We start from the raw sequence: 18388 nt of genomic DNA, 5'->3' as shown, positions 1-18388 counted from the left end.
CTCCCCCAACCCTCTTATTTTGGCTCTGCCCTCTGCCCCATGGCCCGGCCCTGCACTGCTGCCCTCTGACCATTCCACACGTGCTCGCCTGTGCCCATCTCTTTTAGAGCTAATATTTTACAAACAAAGATAGGTACAGTTTCTGTTGATTTTGGCTTTCTCATTTTGCAAACAAAAGACCTTATGGAGATAACAATGATTTAGACCTTGGGAATCTTCTAGGAAAATATTATTATGTTATCTGTGTACAATTTAAATGGATCTAGAATTAATGTATAAGCCAGTGTCTTGAATATTTATCTGTGATTAGCATATAAATTCCGTGGGTGGGTGGAGAAGGTAGGGAAATCTTACTTCAAAGAAGATATGAAATCATGTTGATGCAAGTTAGCTTTCAGCAGGGCCATTATGCATTTCGGTAATCCTAAAATATAGTAACGAATGTTGACTGCATTATGCTGACAAGAGTGTGAAAGAATTAGCTCAGTGAATATTAAAATTAAAGCATGCATGGAGATGTACAGTGTACAGCAAAGCTTTTTTTTTTTAAGTTTTTTTAATGTTTATTTATTTTTGAGAGTGAGACAGAGCATGAGCAGGGGAGGGCCAGAGAGAGGGAGACACAGAATCAGAAGCAAGCTCCAGGCTCTGAGCTGTCAGCACAGAGCCCGACACGGGGCTCGAACCACGGACTGTGAGAACATGGCCTGAGCCGAAGTCGGATGCCCAACCGACTGAGCCACCCAGGTGTCCCAAAGCTTTTTTTTTTTTTTTTTTTTTTTTTTTTTTTTTATCTATACATCCAGCATGGGTCTTGAACTCGTGACTCTGAGATTGAGTCACATGCTCTTCTGACTGAGCCAGCCAAGCACCCCCTACCTTTTTTTTTTAAATATAGGTAGCTTCCAGTTTATAGATACCAGAAAAGAATGAGTAGTGCTCTTTTATGAATTCAAGAAATTATTTTGGAAAATATGGTCCATATTTAGAGATTCTGTGAGTTTTTAAAGGGCAGAAAGAGAAAAACCTATTAATAGCAACAATAAAATCTGGCAAAGCTAGCCAGGGGTGGAATTCTGGTTGGCATAGTCTACTCAGTGACCCTCTTGCCTCAAAAGAACTTGTGCTTTTCCTCTGCAGATTTTGTTAGCATCTTTTGAAAATTCTATCAGTTAAAGATGCATTTATATTAAGAAACATGTTTGTCAAAGTATAGAGTATATCTAGAAGGGTTAAAGGATGCTGTGCAGTAATGTGGATTAATTAAGATTGCTTTCCTCTTAGTACTTGGCTGGGGTCATCTATTCCAAATTATACTGTGCACACACTTTATAGATGATTTGGAATTTTAGTGTGTTAGAGTTGGAAGAATGAGACCTTGAGAGGTGATTTTAGCCCCAACCCATCATTTTTATAGGGGAAGAAACACTGGAGTAAGAGATGAAGCAGTGTGACCAGGATTGGACTGTCGATCTTGCCTAGAACTCAGGCATTCTGATGCCCAGTGCAGTGCCTTGCAGTTTTGTGGATGCCCATGGTGGCCCCAGGGCAGTGGGGGTGTGGGGCATGGTGACTTGAGGGCCACACATAAACTTTACCTGTTTCAGAGTCTTACCTGACATGACCCTGAACTCGGGAAAAAAGGAAGGAATTCTGTCTTTTCCTCCTCTGTACTTCATAGTTCCCTGTTCATAGCATCCAAACCTCAGGCTATATTGTGACTCATAATGTTTTGTTATTGCTGTGTGAACTCATTATATGAAGATTTACGTGGTTTTAGCTTGTGACCCTTACAACCATTTATAGCCTTATTTCAGGGGGAGGGAGAAACAAGTTCTGAGTTACAACCTACTTACACATAAACTTGATGGTCATCTTTGTTATGGATCAGTTATATTTGGGATAATGTTGGTTGGACTAAATGTTACTTATTCCAGTCTTTTGACCTTCCTTAAGACATAGTAAGTATTGCATTGGTCAACAATCTCTTATCCTACAATTCTAAAATCCTAAAATCTCTGAAAAGATTTTTAGAATTAACCTGAACTATTGTGAAGCTAAGTATAGTTTCTGTCTAATCCGCTCAGCATAAATATTCATAACTTGGCCTGGTGTTACATTTGTTTGATTTGGGGATTTGGTAATACCTTGAACCCTGGAGGAGGTATTACATAATACCTTCTTTCTAAAGTATAAAAAATTCTGAATTCTTAAATACCTGGCCACAAAGATCTCAGTGAAAAGATTGTGTATCTGAACTTATCTTTGATTTATGCTTTACAGTTTTAAGAGTACCTTCATACTTAGTCTTTGTTTTTCCCAACAACCTTGGGAGAGGTAGATAAGGCACATAGATACACTTTGGGAAAGCTAAGCCCTGGATAAGTGCTTTCCTAAAGTCACCTGACTTGAAAGTTGCAGAGCTAGAATTAGAAGCTCTGTTTACCCTGGTTAATACTAATCCATGTCCCAAGCATCACATCCTCTGTGACTTGCACCCATCTCTTTCCCCTACAATGTGGATTCAACCTCTTTGTCCTGTAAGTTCTACAAGACATATGGACATTAATCTCAGTATCTGTGACAGTGTAGTTTACTTAAGTGTTTGTATGTTGGCCTTTCTATAGCAAATTGTAAGAATTTTGAGGTGGAAACTGGATCTAGTTAATTTCTATTCCTGGTATATCTTTCATGGTACCTGGGTCAAGCCAGGTCCTATAATTGCATGGAAGGAGGGGCACCTAGATGGTTCAGTTGGTTAAGCGTCTAGCTCTTGATTTCTGCTCTGGTCATGATCTTATGGTTTGTGGGATCGAGTCTAGCATCAGGCTCTGCGCTTGAGATTCTCTCTCTCCCTTGCTCTCTGCCCCTCCCCAACTCTTGCTCACATGCTCTCTCTCAAAATAAATGAACTTCAAAAAAGAGTTTTTAAAAATAATAAAAATAAAAAAATAAAATGGCGTGGAAGGAACGAATGCAGGAGTGTGCTTTAGGGCTCTTGTTACTAACAGTGCTCTTTGTACGTCATGCTGCTGATTATAGGGATTTATTCTTTCCCCACATTTCTTCTACAAAAGGAGTAAAGGATTTACATATCACCTACTTTGTTAAAGACAAAGTTGTAGCCAATATCCAGTATAAATTTTTTTTGGTAAAATAGCAATGGGATACATTTAATTGGAATCATTTTTAAATTATATCTTTAGGCTAGCTTTATGTATAAAAGTTTCTGATAAGAATTGGAGTCTTTAAGTACTTTTCTTACTATACTGTTGACCACAGAACAGAAATTCAGTGGTGAGTTTTTATGTAGTTACTCTGCAAGTAAACTTGGCAAGTTTTACAGCAAAGACAGTTTCACTATAAAATAGGAACATCAATTAATTTCCAAATTACCTTTCCTGTTTGCTTTCTTTCTGAGAGTAGTAACCCAGACCAAAACAAAACAAAACAAAGCAGAATTCCAAATTTGTTACTGCCATTATTTACATAATTTTTTTTCTTGAAATAATTAATGTGGTACTGAGTGGGGAATGATGTACATTTGTGCTGACAGGGTGAACTCTGTTGCCATCTCAAACACAATTTCCCCTTTTCTCCACTTCTAGTTTTCCTTTATTTTTAGGTAAGAGTCATTAGGACTTCCTCCCTACTTTTTCCCCCTAAATGTTTATTTATTTGTTTTGAGAAAGAGAGATCAAGTGTGAACATAAGCACGGGAGGGGCAGAGAGACAAGAAGACAATCCCAAATAGGCTCCATGCTGTCAATGCAGAGCCCAGCGTGAAGCTTGAGCTTATGAACTGTGAGATCATGACCTGAGCCGAAATCAAGAGTTGGAGGCTAGGGCACCTGGGTGGCTCAGTCTGTTACGCATCTGACTTTGGCTCAGGTCATGATTTCGCAGTTCATGGGTTCAAGCCCTGTGTCTGGCTCTGTGCTGACAGCTCAGAGCCTGGAGCCTGCTTCAGATTCTGGGTCTCCCTTTCTCTGCCCCTCCCCCACTCACACCCCATCTCTCTCTCTCTCTCTCAAAAAATGAATAAACATTAAAAATATACATTTTTTAAGTTTGATGCTTAACAGACTGAACCACCTAGGCACCCCCTTCCTCACTATTCTTGAACAAACCTTTCTAGAGGGTTTCTGTTTGATTTTAGAAACTTTTTTGAGAAAGAGAAGAGGAGCAATGAGAGTTGGTAGAAGAAACACAGAATAGGGCTTAAGAGTAAAATATTGTCATAAATACAGTAAAAGTTTCATCAGAGCAGGAATTATGATTTGTTCACGGCTGTATCCCAGTGGTTGGAAGAGTGCAAGCACCCAGTAGGCATGTGGGAGCTACTTGTTAAATGGGTAGTTTTTGCCATTTTCTGTTGTGATTGTTATTGTTGATTTTTTTGTTTAATTTTACTTTTTCTTGGACCACTTAAATTTCTCTATCATATTTTATTTATTCATTTATTTACTTTAAATGTTTATTCATTTTTGAGAAAGTGTGAGTAGGGGAAGGGCAGAGAGAGAGGAGGATAGAGAATCTGAAGTGGGCTTTGTGCTAACAATAGAGAGCCCGATGTAGGACTCGAATTCATGAACTCTGAGATCCCTAAGCTAAAGCCAGCTGCTCAACCAGCTGAGCCACCCAGGTGCCCCCTACCTTTTTTTTTTTTTTTTAATTTTAATTTTTAAAAATTTACATCCAAATTAGTTAGCATATAGTGCAACAATGATTTCAGGAGTAGATTCCTTAATGTCCCTTACCCATTTGGCCCATCACCCCTCCCACAACCCCTCCAGTAACTCTCGGTTTGTTCTCCATATTTATGAGTCTCTTCTGTTTTGTCCCCTTCCCTGTTTTTATATTATTTTTGTTTCCCTTCCCTTATGTTCATCTGTTTTGTCTCTTAAAATCCTCATATGAGTGAAGTCATAGGATTTTTGTCTTTCTCTGACTGACTAATTTCACTTAGCATAATACCCTCCAGTTCCATCCACGTAGTTGCAAATGGCAAGATTTCATTCTTTTTGATTGCTGAGTAATACTCCATTGTATATATATATACCACATCTTCTTTATCCATTCATCCCTTGATGGACATTTGGGTTCTTTCCGTACTTTGGCTATTGTTGATAGTGCTGCTATAAACATGGGGGTGCATGTGTCCCTTTGAAACAGCACACCTGTATCCCGTGGATAAATGCCTACTAGTGCAATTGCTGGGTCGTAGCGTAGTTCTATTTTTATTTTTTTGAGGAATCTCCAGACTGTTTTCCAGAATGGCTGCACCAGCTTGCATTCCCACCTACCTGACTTTTAAATATTCACATTCTTAGATCACAGGACTGCCCTCTAAACTCTTCCTGTGAACTTGTTGTTGACTATATAAGGGTTATTTCCTTGCATGAGAGCAAAAGGGAAAACATTTTTGAAGTATTCATCTTTCATAGATCATGTTTCAACATGGCTATACTTGAGCCCACTTCTAGCCTGACTCCTATAAAAGTTCAAAGGACGAGTCAAGCATGAACACTAGAATTGGTCTTGGAGGATGTTGGCAAATCATACAACTACTTGTCTCATCCTTATTAGCCATGACTCCTTGAAACCCTGGGTATGCAAGTCACTACCACCATTCCATTGGCTCTGAAAATGGCTTTGTTAAACAGCTTTAGTTCTCCTGAAACACAAGTCAGATGATGTCATTTCCCATCTCAGAAAGTTGGAATGGCACACCACTGCTTGTGGAAGCAAACATACATTCCTTGGCTTGACATTCAGGGTCCTCCACAAGTAGGCCTACACTGTCTTTCCAGACTCATCTCCTGCATAATTCTTCTGTAGTAGACATGTTTCAAGAAATTAAGATCGACTTTGTACCATTTGACTTTTTGTATTTATGTCATGCCCTCATTCTGCAATGACTCTCTCCCCTGTTTACATTACATGTGGAATCCTTGCCATTCTTCCTAACTTCATCAGTTCAGATATTGCTTCTTCTGGAAACTTTTCCTGTTTTTTTTTTTTTTTGCTTTCTATATTCTGCCTAACCCTTTTATTTTCATGTAGTTACCTATATGATTATGTCTTGTAGATTTTAAATGCCTAGAGAATAATGACTTACCCAGTTCTTATTTATTGTATCCCCCTGACTGCCAGGCTTCTTTGGCCTTCATTGGCTTGTAGCAGCATAACTCCACAATCTGTCCATCATCACCTTCCCTCTGTGTCTATGTCCAAATTTCCCTCCTCTCATGAAGACACTAATCACCCTCATCTAGTATGATTTCATCTTAACTTGATTACATCTGCAAAGATCTTCTTTCCAAACATGGTCATGTTGACAGGTACTGTGAATTAGGAATGGAACATACCGTTTTGGGGGACACGATTAAACCCACAACACATGGTTTTATTTATTTTATTTTATTTTATTTTATTTTATTTTATTTTATTTTATTTTATTTTATTTTATTGAGAGAGAGAGAGAGTGGGAGTGGGAGAGAGGGAGAGAGAAAATCTCAAGCAGGCTCTGTACTGCCAGTGCAGAGCCCGATGTGGAGGTCAAGTTCACAAAACTGTGAGATCATGACCTGAGTTGAAGTTGGATGTTCAACCGACTGAGCCACCCAGGTACTCCTGATTATATTTATTTTATTTTATTTTATTTTATTTTATTTTATTTTATTTTATTTTATTTTATTTTATTTTATTTATTTTTTTAATGTTTGTTTATTTTTGAGAGAGACAGAATGCGAGTGGGTTGGGGCAGAGAGAGAGGGAGCCCCAGAATTCGAAGCAGGCTCCAGGCTCCAAGCTGTCAGCACAGAGCCTGATGCAGGGCTCGAACTCATGAGCTGTGAGATTAAGACCTGAGCCGAAGTCGGACACTCAGTCAGTCAACTGAGCCACCCAGGAGCCCCTGATTATATATATTTTAAAGAGAATTCTGTTTTCTGTACTTAAACTCATTTGAACTATTGATTGTCACCTTTCAGATAAGTGATGTAGACTTTGGTCACTTTCTTCCTGCTTTTGATGAGTAGTTACAGAAATAACAGCTGGTTTCAGTTCCAGCCGGCAGATGTTACCATCATGGACTCCTAAAACTGAAAAGGGTCCATCTAAGTCCTTTTGTTTAAATTTTACAGTAAGAAAAGGTAGATAAACCATCTTACTTTTTTGTGCCTCAGCTCAGATGGCCATGACCAGAGTAGATAAATAAAACCAGGGGCCTTACTTTCAACCAAGGCAAAGCAATGAGGTAGTTCTCATTAGAATAAATATCTCTTAAATAGATATTTTAAGGCAAAAGCCCACGGCTTATTTTTTTATACCTCTTTGAGTCACGCAAAGTTGCCCTTAGTAAAACACCAGGAACCATGGCTGTACTCACAGAAGCCCCACAATAACTTTGGTTGAATGTTGAAGTGAATGTGAACATGCAGAAAATGCATGTGGCATGTGATTATGACTCAGTGAAGCCCTGTGTTATGGAGGATCCCAGGGAAAAAAACTGACAGTGCGCTGGGAGATTTCCGCAGATTATCTCCTTTAATCTTCACACCAGGTCTTACAAGTACTGCTTGAGGGGGGGACTTTCTTAAGGCTGTAACTCCAGTAGGAGGCAGACCTGAGATTTGATCCCAGGCCTGCCTTATTCTGAAGCACTCTTTTAATGTCCTTTGTCCTGCCTGTATTTTCTTCATCAAATTACTCAACTGTAATTTCCTCTACATTAGTATTAGTGATGAAATTATAATTAGGCTTTAAATAAGGCAGTATTCATATGGAAGCTGGAGAGTGGAGTTTGCCTTATATAAAGCATACCTTTTGAAGGTATTTGGGTCAAAAAATTAGACAATCCAACGTATGTGCTTTCTGCCTCCTATCTTTTATTTCCATTCCTTTAAAATTGAAAAATAGCATGAAACATTTAATAAGGTGGTATGATCCTTATTAAATCTTAGCTCTTCTAGTCAGGCTGTCCTCAGTTTGGTATTTGAGTCAGGGTTACTCCTCAAAAATAAGGATTGAACAACTTGCTGTGTAAATTATAAAGCTATTTTGGCAAAGTGTAATTGTTAGGGCAAAACAGATGGAACAAGAAAAAAAGACAAATCCTCTTTGCTTTTTCATTTTTAATAACTTCAGCCTATGTACTATGTCTTAATAATTTCAGAGGTTTTTTTTTTTAAGATTCTTAAAAATGTTTTTTATTTATTTATTGGGGGGTGAGGGAAGGCCAGAGAGAGAGAATCCCAAGCAGACTCCCATGCTATTAGCACAGAGCCCTATGCCAGGCTCAGTCTTACAAACCGTAATATCATGACCTGAGCTGAAATCTAGAGTGGGATGCTTAACCAACTGAGCCACCCAGGTGCCCCCAGATATTTTCGTTATGTAATCTCTGTACCCAACATAGTGCTCAGAGTTACAACCCCAAGATCAAAAGTTGCACGCTTTACCGAATGAGCCAACCAGGCGCCCCATAGAGGGTATTTTTAATGGCTTTATGTAATTTAAAAATTTAGTGGTTTGGGGCACAGTCTTCAGGACTTCTTGGTTGTAAGTGACAGAAAACTAACTCCAGGAATAGTGCTCACTCAGAAGCTGTTGGCTTCAATTGCCAACAGGAATGTGCCTCATCCCACTCCTTCCCTCTGCTTTCTTTCACCCTGACTTCATTTTCAGAGATAGGCTTTTACCTCATACTGGCAAAAATAGGCACCAGGGTTATCATTTCCTAGCTGAGCAGCTAAGTTGGGGGACTGGCTTTCATAACCTAGCTGGGGGTCGTGTGGTCACGTCTGATTAGCCAGGCCTACATCACAGACTGTCTCTGGACTGAGAGTAGAAGAAAATGATTTCTAAAATAAACTTGCCATGTTGTTGTCAAAACTGGGAGGAAGGGATGCTTGGGCATGATAACTCAGAATATAGGTTGTTAGAAGAAGGTACAACCAGAACTTTATATTTTTTGGTGCTGGGATTTAAGAAAATTAATCTGCTACCCTGAAAGAACATATTCAATATTAACTACTATTGGCTGAAAAAAGGAAAGAGCCAATAATGCACAGTTTGTGGCTGGTAAAAAAAAAAAAAAAAAAAAATTGTACCATTAACAATTCTCTTAAGTAATTATTAACATTTTGGAGCACTTACTGTTTGTCAGCCTCTATGTGAAACACTTTACATATTTCATTTAATTCCTATAGCAGCCTTGTGAGGTTGACATTAATATTCTCATTGTGCTGATGAAAAAAATGGAAACTCAAAGTATGGATTTGATCCAGATGTGTCTGATTTCATTGTAGTTGACTGTCTCTTAGTTTAAACAGTTTGCTTTTGTCAGTCTATCTATGTGACTTCCTATCATCCATACCTTGGGGACTCCTCCTACTTCTCCAGCTTTCTCTAAGCAGGAGGCATTCCTTTTGTCTCCAGTACCCTCGCAGCCTACCGCTAACTCTTATTAGTTCTGCCCCTAATATCTGTTCTCTTTCCTCCACCTCCATTGCTGTTCCTCTAACCTTCCTGATGAAGGGCCTGAACTCTGATAATAAATTCTCTTTGGCCTTCTTACCTCCAGTCTTAATCTCCCCACCCATGTTTTCCTTAGAGGAACCAGGTTGAATTTTTAAGAAGTGTAGACCTGAGTTTATCAACCTTTGTACATCTTGGCTTCTCATTGCACTTAGGGCATGATCCTGACCCCTGCCTGTCTTCCCAGCCTACTCTCTTCCTACCCTGTTCTTCATTCTCACACCTTATCTCTTTAGCTCTTACTTCTTCAAGTCCTATTTAAAAATCACTTCTTAAATCCTCTGGTTGTTGTTGTTGTTTTATTAAGTAAGCTCTGCCCCCATCGTGGGGCTTGAACTCACAACCCCAAGATCAAGAGTCACATGTTCTACCAACTGAACCATCCAGGCACCCCCTTCACTTCCTTAAATCCTTAGGGACTTCCCAGCTCTTCAGATCTGAAAATAAGAAACACTCATCATATCCTTTTCCTTTTTGCACTTATGACAATCTGTAGTTATACATTTATATCATTATTGGCCCTGTATTCCCCACTAAACCATGTTCTCCATGAGGGCAGGGACCAATTCTATTTAGTTAACTTCTGAATGTCTAGCATCTGGACCACAGTACCTGAAACATAGTAGGCACTCAAATATATGTTGACAGGATTAACAGACTAATAACTGAATATGTCCAAAGCAGTGCATTTTATATTTACTTTTTTACTTTTTTAAAGTAAGCTGTATGACCATCGTGAGGCTTGAACATAGGACCCCAAGATCAAGAGTTGCACGCTCTATTGACTGAGCCAGCCTGGCACCCCAAAGCAGTGCATTTTAAATGATTGCCCTTTTTTATAGTCCTCACATTCTGATTTCATTTATTACTCAAGAGCAAACTTATGTTTAGAGCAATTTTATCCCAGCAGCTTTTAATGTGAAGTTATAATTGACTTTATTAAGCAATTCATAAACGTGGCGACATCCCATCCAGCAAGTAGAGGGGCTCTCTGAAGAGTTGTACAAAATGGAAGGTTTTTACGGGGAGGATGGAACAAGGAGTTAATAGCAAGAGACAAGAAAGGATTGTTTCAGGCTAGATCATTTTCCCTTAGGGGGAAGGACAAGGGTCTTATCATGCAGATTACTTCATCTTCTTTTAGGCTAGGAGTAGGCCCATGTGACAGATTACCTCATGTTAGTCAGAAAATTCCTGATTGACTGGTTAAGACTATTTCTAGGGGAGGTCTAAACAGCAGTTAAGCCAGTCCTGGTTTGGTGACTTGGATTAAGTGACACCATTTTGGGCCTGTGGTTTTCTTTTTAACAGGAGTAAGCTGTGCTTCCTCCATTGCTGATTGTTGTTAGCAATTCAGATTCTGTACAGTGATGCACTTGGTTTTCAAAACTTCTGTATCCAAGCCAGCTATAATAAAGTTCTAAAATTTAGGATATGTAATTCCACTCATTTTCACCTGAGCCTGGTGGGTGGGAGAGGAAGAGAGGAGAAGGCTCCACTCACTTGCTCCAAATGGTTCCCTGGCCAATAACACAGAAGCTGGAACATTCCTGTACCTCAGGTGTACCATTCCCAGAATCCAGGAATCCAAATTTAGCTTTCTGCACACATCCTTATGGTTTTTGGTTGCTGTCTTTGCCCAAAGTGGCTTTGGAAGGAGAAACTTTCTCTCCAGTGATTTATTGTTTACAGCAGTCTTCCAAACCTTTGCCATGGACAATGGCCCATTAGAGCCCACAGACAAGGCTGTCTGCCCCTGGTCAGAGGCACATAGCACGTTGGCTGGGAATCTTAGCTCGCCATGACCATTCCAAGTGTTGTGGATTGTGGATAACGTAACTTCTTTCTCTCTTTTGAATCCACAGTTGGTCATGTTCGGAGTTTGACCTGAATGAGATTCGCCTGATAGTTTACCAGGACTGTGAGAGAAGAGGAAGACAAGTCTTATTTGATTCTAAAGCGGTTCACAAGATTGAAGAGGTAGCAACTCAGGTATGAAATGCAGATTTGCTTTCATCTTTTTAATTTGTGCTTTTAACCACCTCTCTGAGCAGTCGTTTATTAGTTCATAATCTTCTCTTTGAGCTCTACTGTATGTGTCATTAAGGTTCAGAAGCAGCGTAAACAAAGGCTCTCCGCCACCCCGTCCTGCCGCATTTGTATTCTTATTAATACGCCAGGTGAAACTTTTACCGGAGAGTCATGACAGATGCCCAGCAGTGTACTGTAAATATTACTAGAGGTAAATTTGCTGCTGAGTTATAATTCAGTAGGATTTTGATGCCAAACATGTGCTATGTAATAGGAAAGCTGAGCACTCTAAAATTCAGAAAGTGTTAGCCTGAAGGGAAGTTAATAGATCCTTCTGTCTGGTATTTCTCATAGATAGTAAGAGGTATTACATAGCACTGGGTTCAACAAGATTAAATAGCTTTTCTTACTATAAGGCTTCAGTATGCTAACATACACTGTCCTCTTCAAAAGGGAGTGTTTCTCAAACCCATTTGACCAAGGAAACTTTATTTACTTCCTTTTTTTAGTGCAAAGCAGGGGTGGGGGGAGGGGGAGTGTTGTGGGGTGGGGCACGGCAGGATCTGGGATGGGTTAAGTGAGGGCAGAGCAGCCCTTGATCCCCTGGAGCCAGAACAGGAAAGGTTAAGGTCACGTGTCCAGGTGAGGAGTAGAGTCTGGTCCTCCCTGAGTCTTCTGGACCTCAGCCTGAGGTACTTCTAAGTTGTCGCCTTTAGACTTTTCATTCTTTTCATGTTCAGTAGCTTGCTGTCTATACTGACCAAATTCTGGAAGTTCATCGCATGTGTAGCTAAGTAAATGAATAGTTTATATCACAGTCTTTGTTTCATCAGGGCCAAGGGGCTGTTTTCCTGCTTTTGATAAGGATCATTTCTGCAGGAAGGAAGTATTTGGTTAAAGGCAGTTTAGCTGGGTAGATTCCATAGTACTTTATAGTGGAAGTCTGCCAGGTAGCTAATCATTACAGTAGTTGTTGGGCTTGTTGGGTTGGGGGGGTGGGGGAATCTCTCAGGTGATTCACCTGTAGGCTTTAATGGTAGATTTGTATCAAAGTTTAGGTGAGCCAGCACTTGACAGGACATGATTTCTCCCTTAATTTCCCATATCATTTCCTGTTTCCCTGAAGGCCTTGCACAGATGGTTTAGTTGAAACACCCACACACCATCACTAGGGCTCCTATTGGTGGTAACAGGTAGAAGAAAAAATTCTCACTGGTTTTTCTTTTTTTAAAGTTTATTTATTTATTTCTTTATTTAGAGAGAGTACATGTGTGCATGCTGGGGGGAGGGACAGAGAGAGAGAAAGAGAGAATCCCAAGCAGGCTCTGCACTGTCAGCACAGAGCTAGATGTGAGGCTCGATCCCATGAACCGTGAGATCATGACTGGAGCCGAAATCGAGACTCAGATGCCTAACCCACTGAACCACCCAGGTGCCCCTCACTGGTTTTCAAAGGCAACTGGAATTTTGGTATATCAGAGCAGTGATGACACTGGAGTCGGGAATATAAGCTTTCTTGGAAGTGCTCATTTAGTCAAAAAGGTAGCTAGGTCCAGAGAGGTTTGTCACTTTCCCAAGGCTACAGAAAGAGTCCAAACAAGTAGTGCTCGACTCACCGTCCCAGGTGCTATCTCCAATTATAGACTGCTCAGTATGTTGTACCCCAGCCAGAGGGTCTAGCAGGCTGTGAGGCAGGTGTGGACTTAGTGTCACTTTGGGCTCTCTGAGGGGCTGTGTTGGGTTAAGTGGTATTAAGTAACAACTAGATCTGAAGAGGGTGTTGAAGGAGTGCCTGATACCCGGGAATTACCAAGTACGACTTTGAATGCTGTCACTGCTGGAGTGACTAATGTTATGGACCAGCACAGTATGTGTTTTCCGTACATTCTTTTCCCATTTTCAGCCCCCACTCCCTTGGCAAGCACAAAACGTCATGAGTTTGTATCAGGCACATGACTGCAGGCATTTGCATTAGACCACCAGTGTGACTGTCACATTGGAGATTAGATAAGCTGCAGTTGCATTCATGTTTTTCCAAGCAAAAGCTGCACACAAAAAAGCAAGTAAGACTCAGACAGAATAGAAACAACCTACCATAGATGGCACGGGATGCTTCTGTAGGGAGCAATATAATTTGGTGTAGGCAGAAGGGAAGAATTAATAAAGGTGTGTCTTTATACCTTTATGTCAGTATCATAAAATTAGCAGTGAACTCTATTTAGGGACTATATAGTAGATAATCTTGTATTACTCCTAACCTTTAAAGGCCACTTTTCCATCACATGATGTATAATTCACAGGAGCTCCTGTTTCAGAGTTTTGGTTTATCTTTCACAAACTCTCTCCTGTTACTTTTAAAGGAGTGCTAGAGGAGGTGTGTCATTAAAAACACAAACCCAGGCTTTCCAAATTAGTAAGTCTGCTTTCCTACTTTGTTGCATTTGCCTGGTACAGGGTTAACATTTGGAGCATTGTCTTTCTCCACATGAATTTTATAGATTAGGACTTTCCATTAGTACTAATGGGTCCTCTAGTGACCAAAACAGAGAGATCAGATCTCACTGACGATTTCAGGAGTTGAAATCCATGAAATCTATGAACTGAACTGTAAATAACAGTTGAATCACTTATGGCAAATAGTCCCACTACAAGACCACCATCTCCTGTCTAGTTACCCTTCTTCAGACCCCCAGGGGCCACATTCTTGTCCTCATAGAGAAGGAAAAAAAGCTTCTGGTTTTCTGTGCAGCTTAGGCACAACATAACAGAATGATTTGACAAAGAAGTTCCCAATGAAAAGCGTGCTGAGGAAGCCCGATATACTTAGCAATCTCTTATCTTGCCTGTCTGTCAACCCAGAAAACAGAGGATGTGTCTCTTAAAATGTCAGCCAAGTGCTGTCAAGGAAGCGGCGGCGGCGGCGGCAGCAGCAGCAGCACCTCTTCCCATAGTTCTTCCGGGGCATCTTTACAACATGCTAAGGAGCAGCTTCCAAAGTACCAGGTAAAACCATCCCTGCCCAACCAGATGCCCCGTGGGGCTGAAGTCATTTACTGTGATTTCTCCACAGGGAATAATAGCTGCTGGAGGATTCTTCTCCAGGGACATGAGCATAAGTATTCCACAGTGTGCTCTTAAATGTGTCCTGTCAGTGCTCTTTTCACACTTTGGCTTTTCTCTCTCGATAAAAACTGTATCCGAGTCGAGGTGATCAAGTATAATATATGAATTATATATTATAATGATGAATGAGGAAGACATATTGCAAATGAGGTAAATGCTTTTGTTTTGCGCTCTTTGTTGTTAGAACGAGATTAAAACACACAGAGTTTCCAGTTTTGGCATAAAAATTCTAAGGATTCTGGGAATGTATATGGGCATCCTAAGAAAATAGCACTTGCCAGTAGGAGGAAGAAAATCTTGTTTAGAAGAAAGAAATGGTAAGATCTAACTTGAGTGTGAGGGATAACAGGGCTAGTGGCATCTGTGTGTGTGTGTGTGTGTGTGTGTGTGAGAGAGAGAGAGAGAGAGAGACAGAGAAAGAGAGAGAGAGTAAAAGATAGGGATTTGGGTTATTGAGAAATATTGGCTAACTAGAAATAAGGGAAGAAATGTTTCATAAATACTGAAGAGCAGGAGGATGTAAACTGATGAAGAATGTATCAATTTTTTTTTTCTTTTTTGACTCATGTGGAATTTTCCATGTTGCTGGAAAAGCAAAGCTGGGTAAATTGCCGGCAGCCACAGGTCTATAGAACTTTGTTAATTTCATGTTCAGGATTTGTGCCACACATTTGCCCTTATTTCGCAGTGCTCCTCAGTTTCCAGGAGGTTTGTGATTTAAAAAGTATACAGTGAAATTTTCAACTAGTTGAGAATCACAATTGGCGTATAGACCCTGTACCCCAAGGAAAAGCAGATTATAAAATGGAGGCGGTAGGTGGAAGTTATTAATAAAAAATGTGAAAGACAGTTGGTTTCTGTCCGCATGTAGTGAGAAGAGGTTGGCGTGAGCTATAACCAAACAGAGAGGAGCCTCGTTAAACAAGGCTGAGAGATTTGTTTCTCTTTCCTCTTCTGCAAACATGTATAAGTAGGTTGCGTATGTGTTTGTTAGTGTGTGCATGTACTTGTGTGTATATAATGTGTGTGTGTGGACTTGAAGTTTAAAAAAAAGGTTGAGAAGACAGTGTTAAGAATGATTCCCACGTTTTGGCTTGGATGGAAAGCACGCTAGCAGAGAATGCAGGGCTGGATGGGCTGGACCCTGGACCATTGTTTTGTCTTGGTCAGGGTGTGCTGGGGTGCCCGCAGCACACTAGTTTGGTTGACATTCACATCTATCATGTTCATCAGGTGTCTAGAATCCTATATCCAAATACATTCATTCACATATCGTAATAATACATTATTGTAGAATATGTGTTACATTATCTTTACATACATATAATGATATCTGGATGAATTCATTTGGATGTAGGATTCTAGAGTTCAGGGAGAGGTCTGGGCCTGGAGATAAAAGATGTGGGAAGTATTCCTATGTAAAGAATAACCAAAATCCTAAGAGGGGTTGAGAATGCAGACGGTGAGTAGGAGTGTCCTCTGAGGAACAATCCTGTTCAAGGGAAGATCTAAGAAAGAAGATTTGACAAGGAGGGTAAATAAGAACACCAGATACCATGAGAGATGTTTAAGAAAGCAAACTGGAAAGGGTGCATTGGATTTGACAGGAAGGCAGAAGTCATTACTAGAGCAGTTTGAATAGATGAGGCTGCAGTAGGTTAACAAGCAGATGAGATCTGGGAAAGTGGAGGTAGCGCAGGCCCCCCTTTTGGATGACGAAAGGGATGAGAAAGACTGGCCAGGAGGTACAGGGGTCAGATGTTTTTGAAATATTTTTTTGTAAAACTTCAGAGGTATCAGACGATCTGTCATCTTTTGGACCCTCACAAAACCCTACCTGTGCCAATTGGCATTTTCATTCAACACTATTAATTATTGAGGTGAATAATGCTGAACTGTATTTTTATTCAGGATATATATATATATATATATATATATATATTTGGAAATTATTATTATTTTTTAAAATTTAAATTCAAGTTAGTTAACATACAGTGTAGTCTTGGCTTCAGGAGTAGAACCCAGTGATTCATCTCTTACATATGACACCAGTGCTCATCCTGAAAAGCACCCTCCTTATTGCCCATCACCATTTAGCCCAACCCCCCCACCTCCCCTTCCAGCAACCCCTCAGTTTGTTCTCTGTATTTAAGAGTCTCTTATGGTTCCCCCCCCTCTGTTTTTATCTTATTTTCCCCTCCCTTCCCCTATGTTCATCTGTTGAATTTATCAAATTCCACATATGAGTGAAATCATATGTCTTTCTCTGACTGACTTATTTTGCTTTGCATAGTACCAAGAAAAGAGTTACCCTTTTTTTTTTCAGAACTTAATCTTTAAAGTTTATAAATGGAGATAATAAAAATCTTTATTTTTCATAGCAAGACTAAAAACGATCTTTGATGAAACACTTGGATCCTACATGAAGATACTGCGTATACAAAATCATGAACATAAGTAATAATATGGGAAAAAAATAGGCAATCACCATTATGGATTAAGACTATAAAATGATGAGTTTCTGCTTTGAGAAATAGTTTTAATTATCTGCTAATAAACTAAAGAAGGACCCCATAGATCAATAAATGTTATTTTCTTAAAAAAAAAATTTTTTTTATGTTTATTTATTTTTGAGATACAGAGCACATGCAAGGGAGGGGCAGAGAAAGAGGGAGACACAGAATCCAAAGCAGGCTCCAGGCTCTGAGCTGTCAGCACAGAGCCCAGCAAGGGGCTCAAACCCACAAACCATGAGATCATGACCTGAGCCAAAGTCGGACGCTTAACTGAGCCACCCAGGCGCCCCAGATGTTATTTTCTTTTGCATCGCACATCATGTTGTGCCACATATTAACTTTGATTTTGGTTTCTTTAATGTATGCAGTACACAAGACCCGCTTCTGATGTCAACATGTTAGGGGAAATGATGTTTGGCTCGGTTGCAATGAGTTACAAAGGCTCCACTTTAAAGATACACTATATACGGTGAGTTTGGGCTTCTTTTCCTACTATTTGTGAAAAACGGAATGGTGAAACTGCTTTCTTATTCAAAAATACTTTCTCTCTCTCTCTCTTTTTTTTCTTCTAGTTCTCCTCCACAGCTGATGATTAGTAAGGTGTTCTCAGCTAGAATGGGCAGCTTCTGTGGGAGTACAAATAAGTAAGTGTGGGATTTTGTACCAATCCACCCTCCCTCCCCATTTTTTTAAGTGGCTGTTTCTGGAAAGAGTAGTTCTTTGAGAGCCATACGTATTTTTGAAATAAGAAGTGAGATGAGTCCACATTAACAAAGAAATGGCCATTTTCCTGCACATAATGTATATGAAAAGGCCTTTGACTTTATTAGCTGGCCTTAAAGACAAATGACTGTTTATTTCCCAATGCTGTTTTATCTTAAAAAAAACAAAAACAAAAACAAAAAAACTGGTTGGCTAGTTAATTTATTTCTAAAGAAATGAAGCACATAGTGAGTTTTTTCAGGCTGTGGGGCACATGTATGGCAGGCTGGGTCATATGTGCTCACCATCTATTCAGCTGTCAATGTCGCCTCTATGACTGGTGGGTACCTGGACCAGGCCATATCCTGATCTTCACTCCTGAGTTTTTTCCTTCTCTAATTTTATACTTCTTTGTAGACAAAGAAAACTGATGTTAACTCTCATTCTGATACATTTGTTCATACACTTTGAAC

The 18388-nt window shown here is 39.9% G+C and overlaps 1 protein-coding gene across 6 annotated transcripts in view; it reads left to right on the top strand.

Annotated features, from left to right (window-relative positions):
- The window catches only part of FNIP2 (folliculin interacting protein 2), a 131235-nt gene that overhangs the window by 54329 nt on the left and 58518 nt on the right, over nucleotides 1–18388 (top strand). For all 6 annotated transcript variants that reach the window (XM_042983685.1, XM_042983684.1, XM_007084218.2 and 3 more), the window contains 4 exons: nucleotides 11409–11535; nucleotides 14434–14577; nucleotides 17582–17682; nucleotides 17786–17857. In XM_042983685.1, the coding sequence (XP_042839619.1) occupies nucleotides 11409–11535; nucleotides 14434–14577; nucleotides 17582–17682; nucleotides 17786–17857 (444 nt within the window). The remainder of the gene's footprint in view (nucleotides 1–11408; nucleotides 11536–14433; nucleotides 14578–17581; nucleotides 17683–17785; nucleotides 17858–18388) is intronic.

The sequence above is a fragment of the Panthera tigris genome, chromosome B1, assembly GCF_018350195.1.
Source record: "Panthera tigris isolate Pti1 chromosome B1, P.tigris_Pti1_mat1.1, whole genome shotgun sequence".
Lineage (NCBI taxonomy): Eukaryota > Metazoa > Chordata > Mammalia > Carnivora > Felidae > Panthera > Panthera tigris.
The sequence above is the reverse complement of the archived record's forward strand: the minus strand, read 5'-3'. Positions and strand labels throughout refer to the sequence as shown.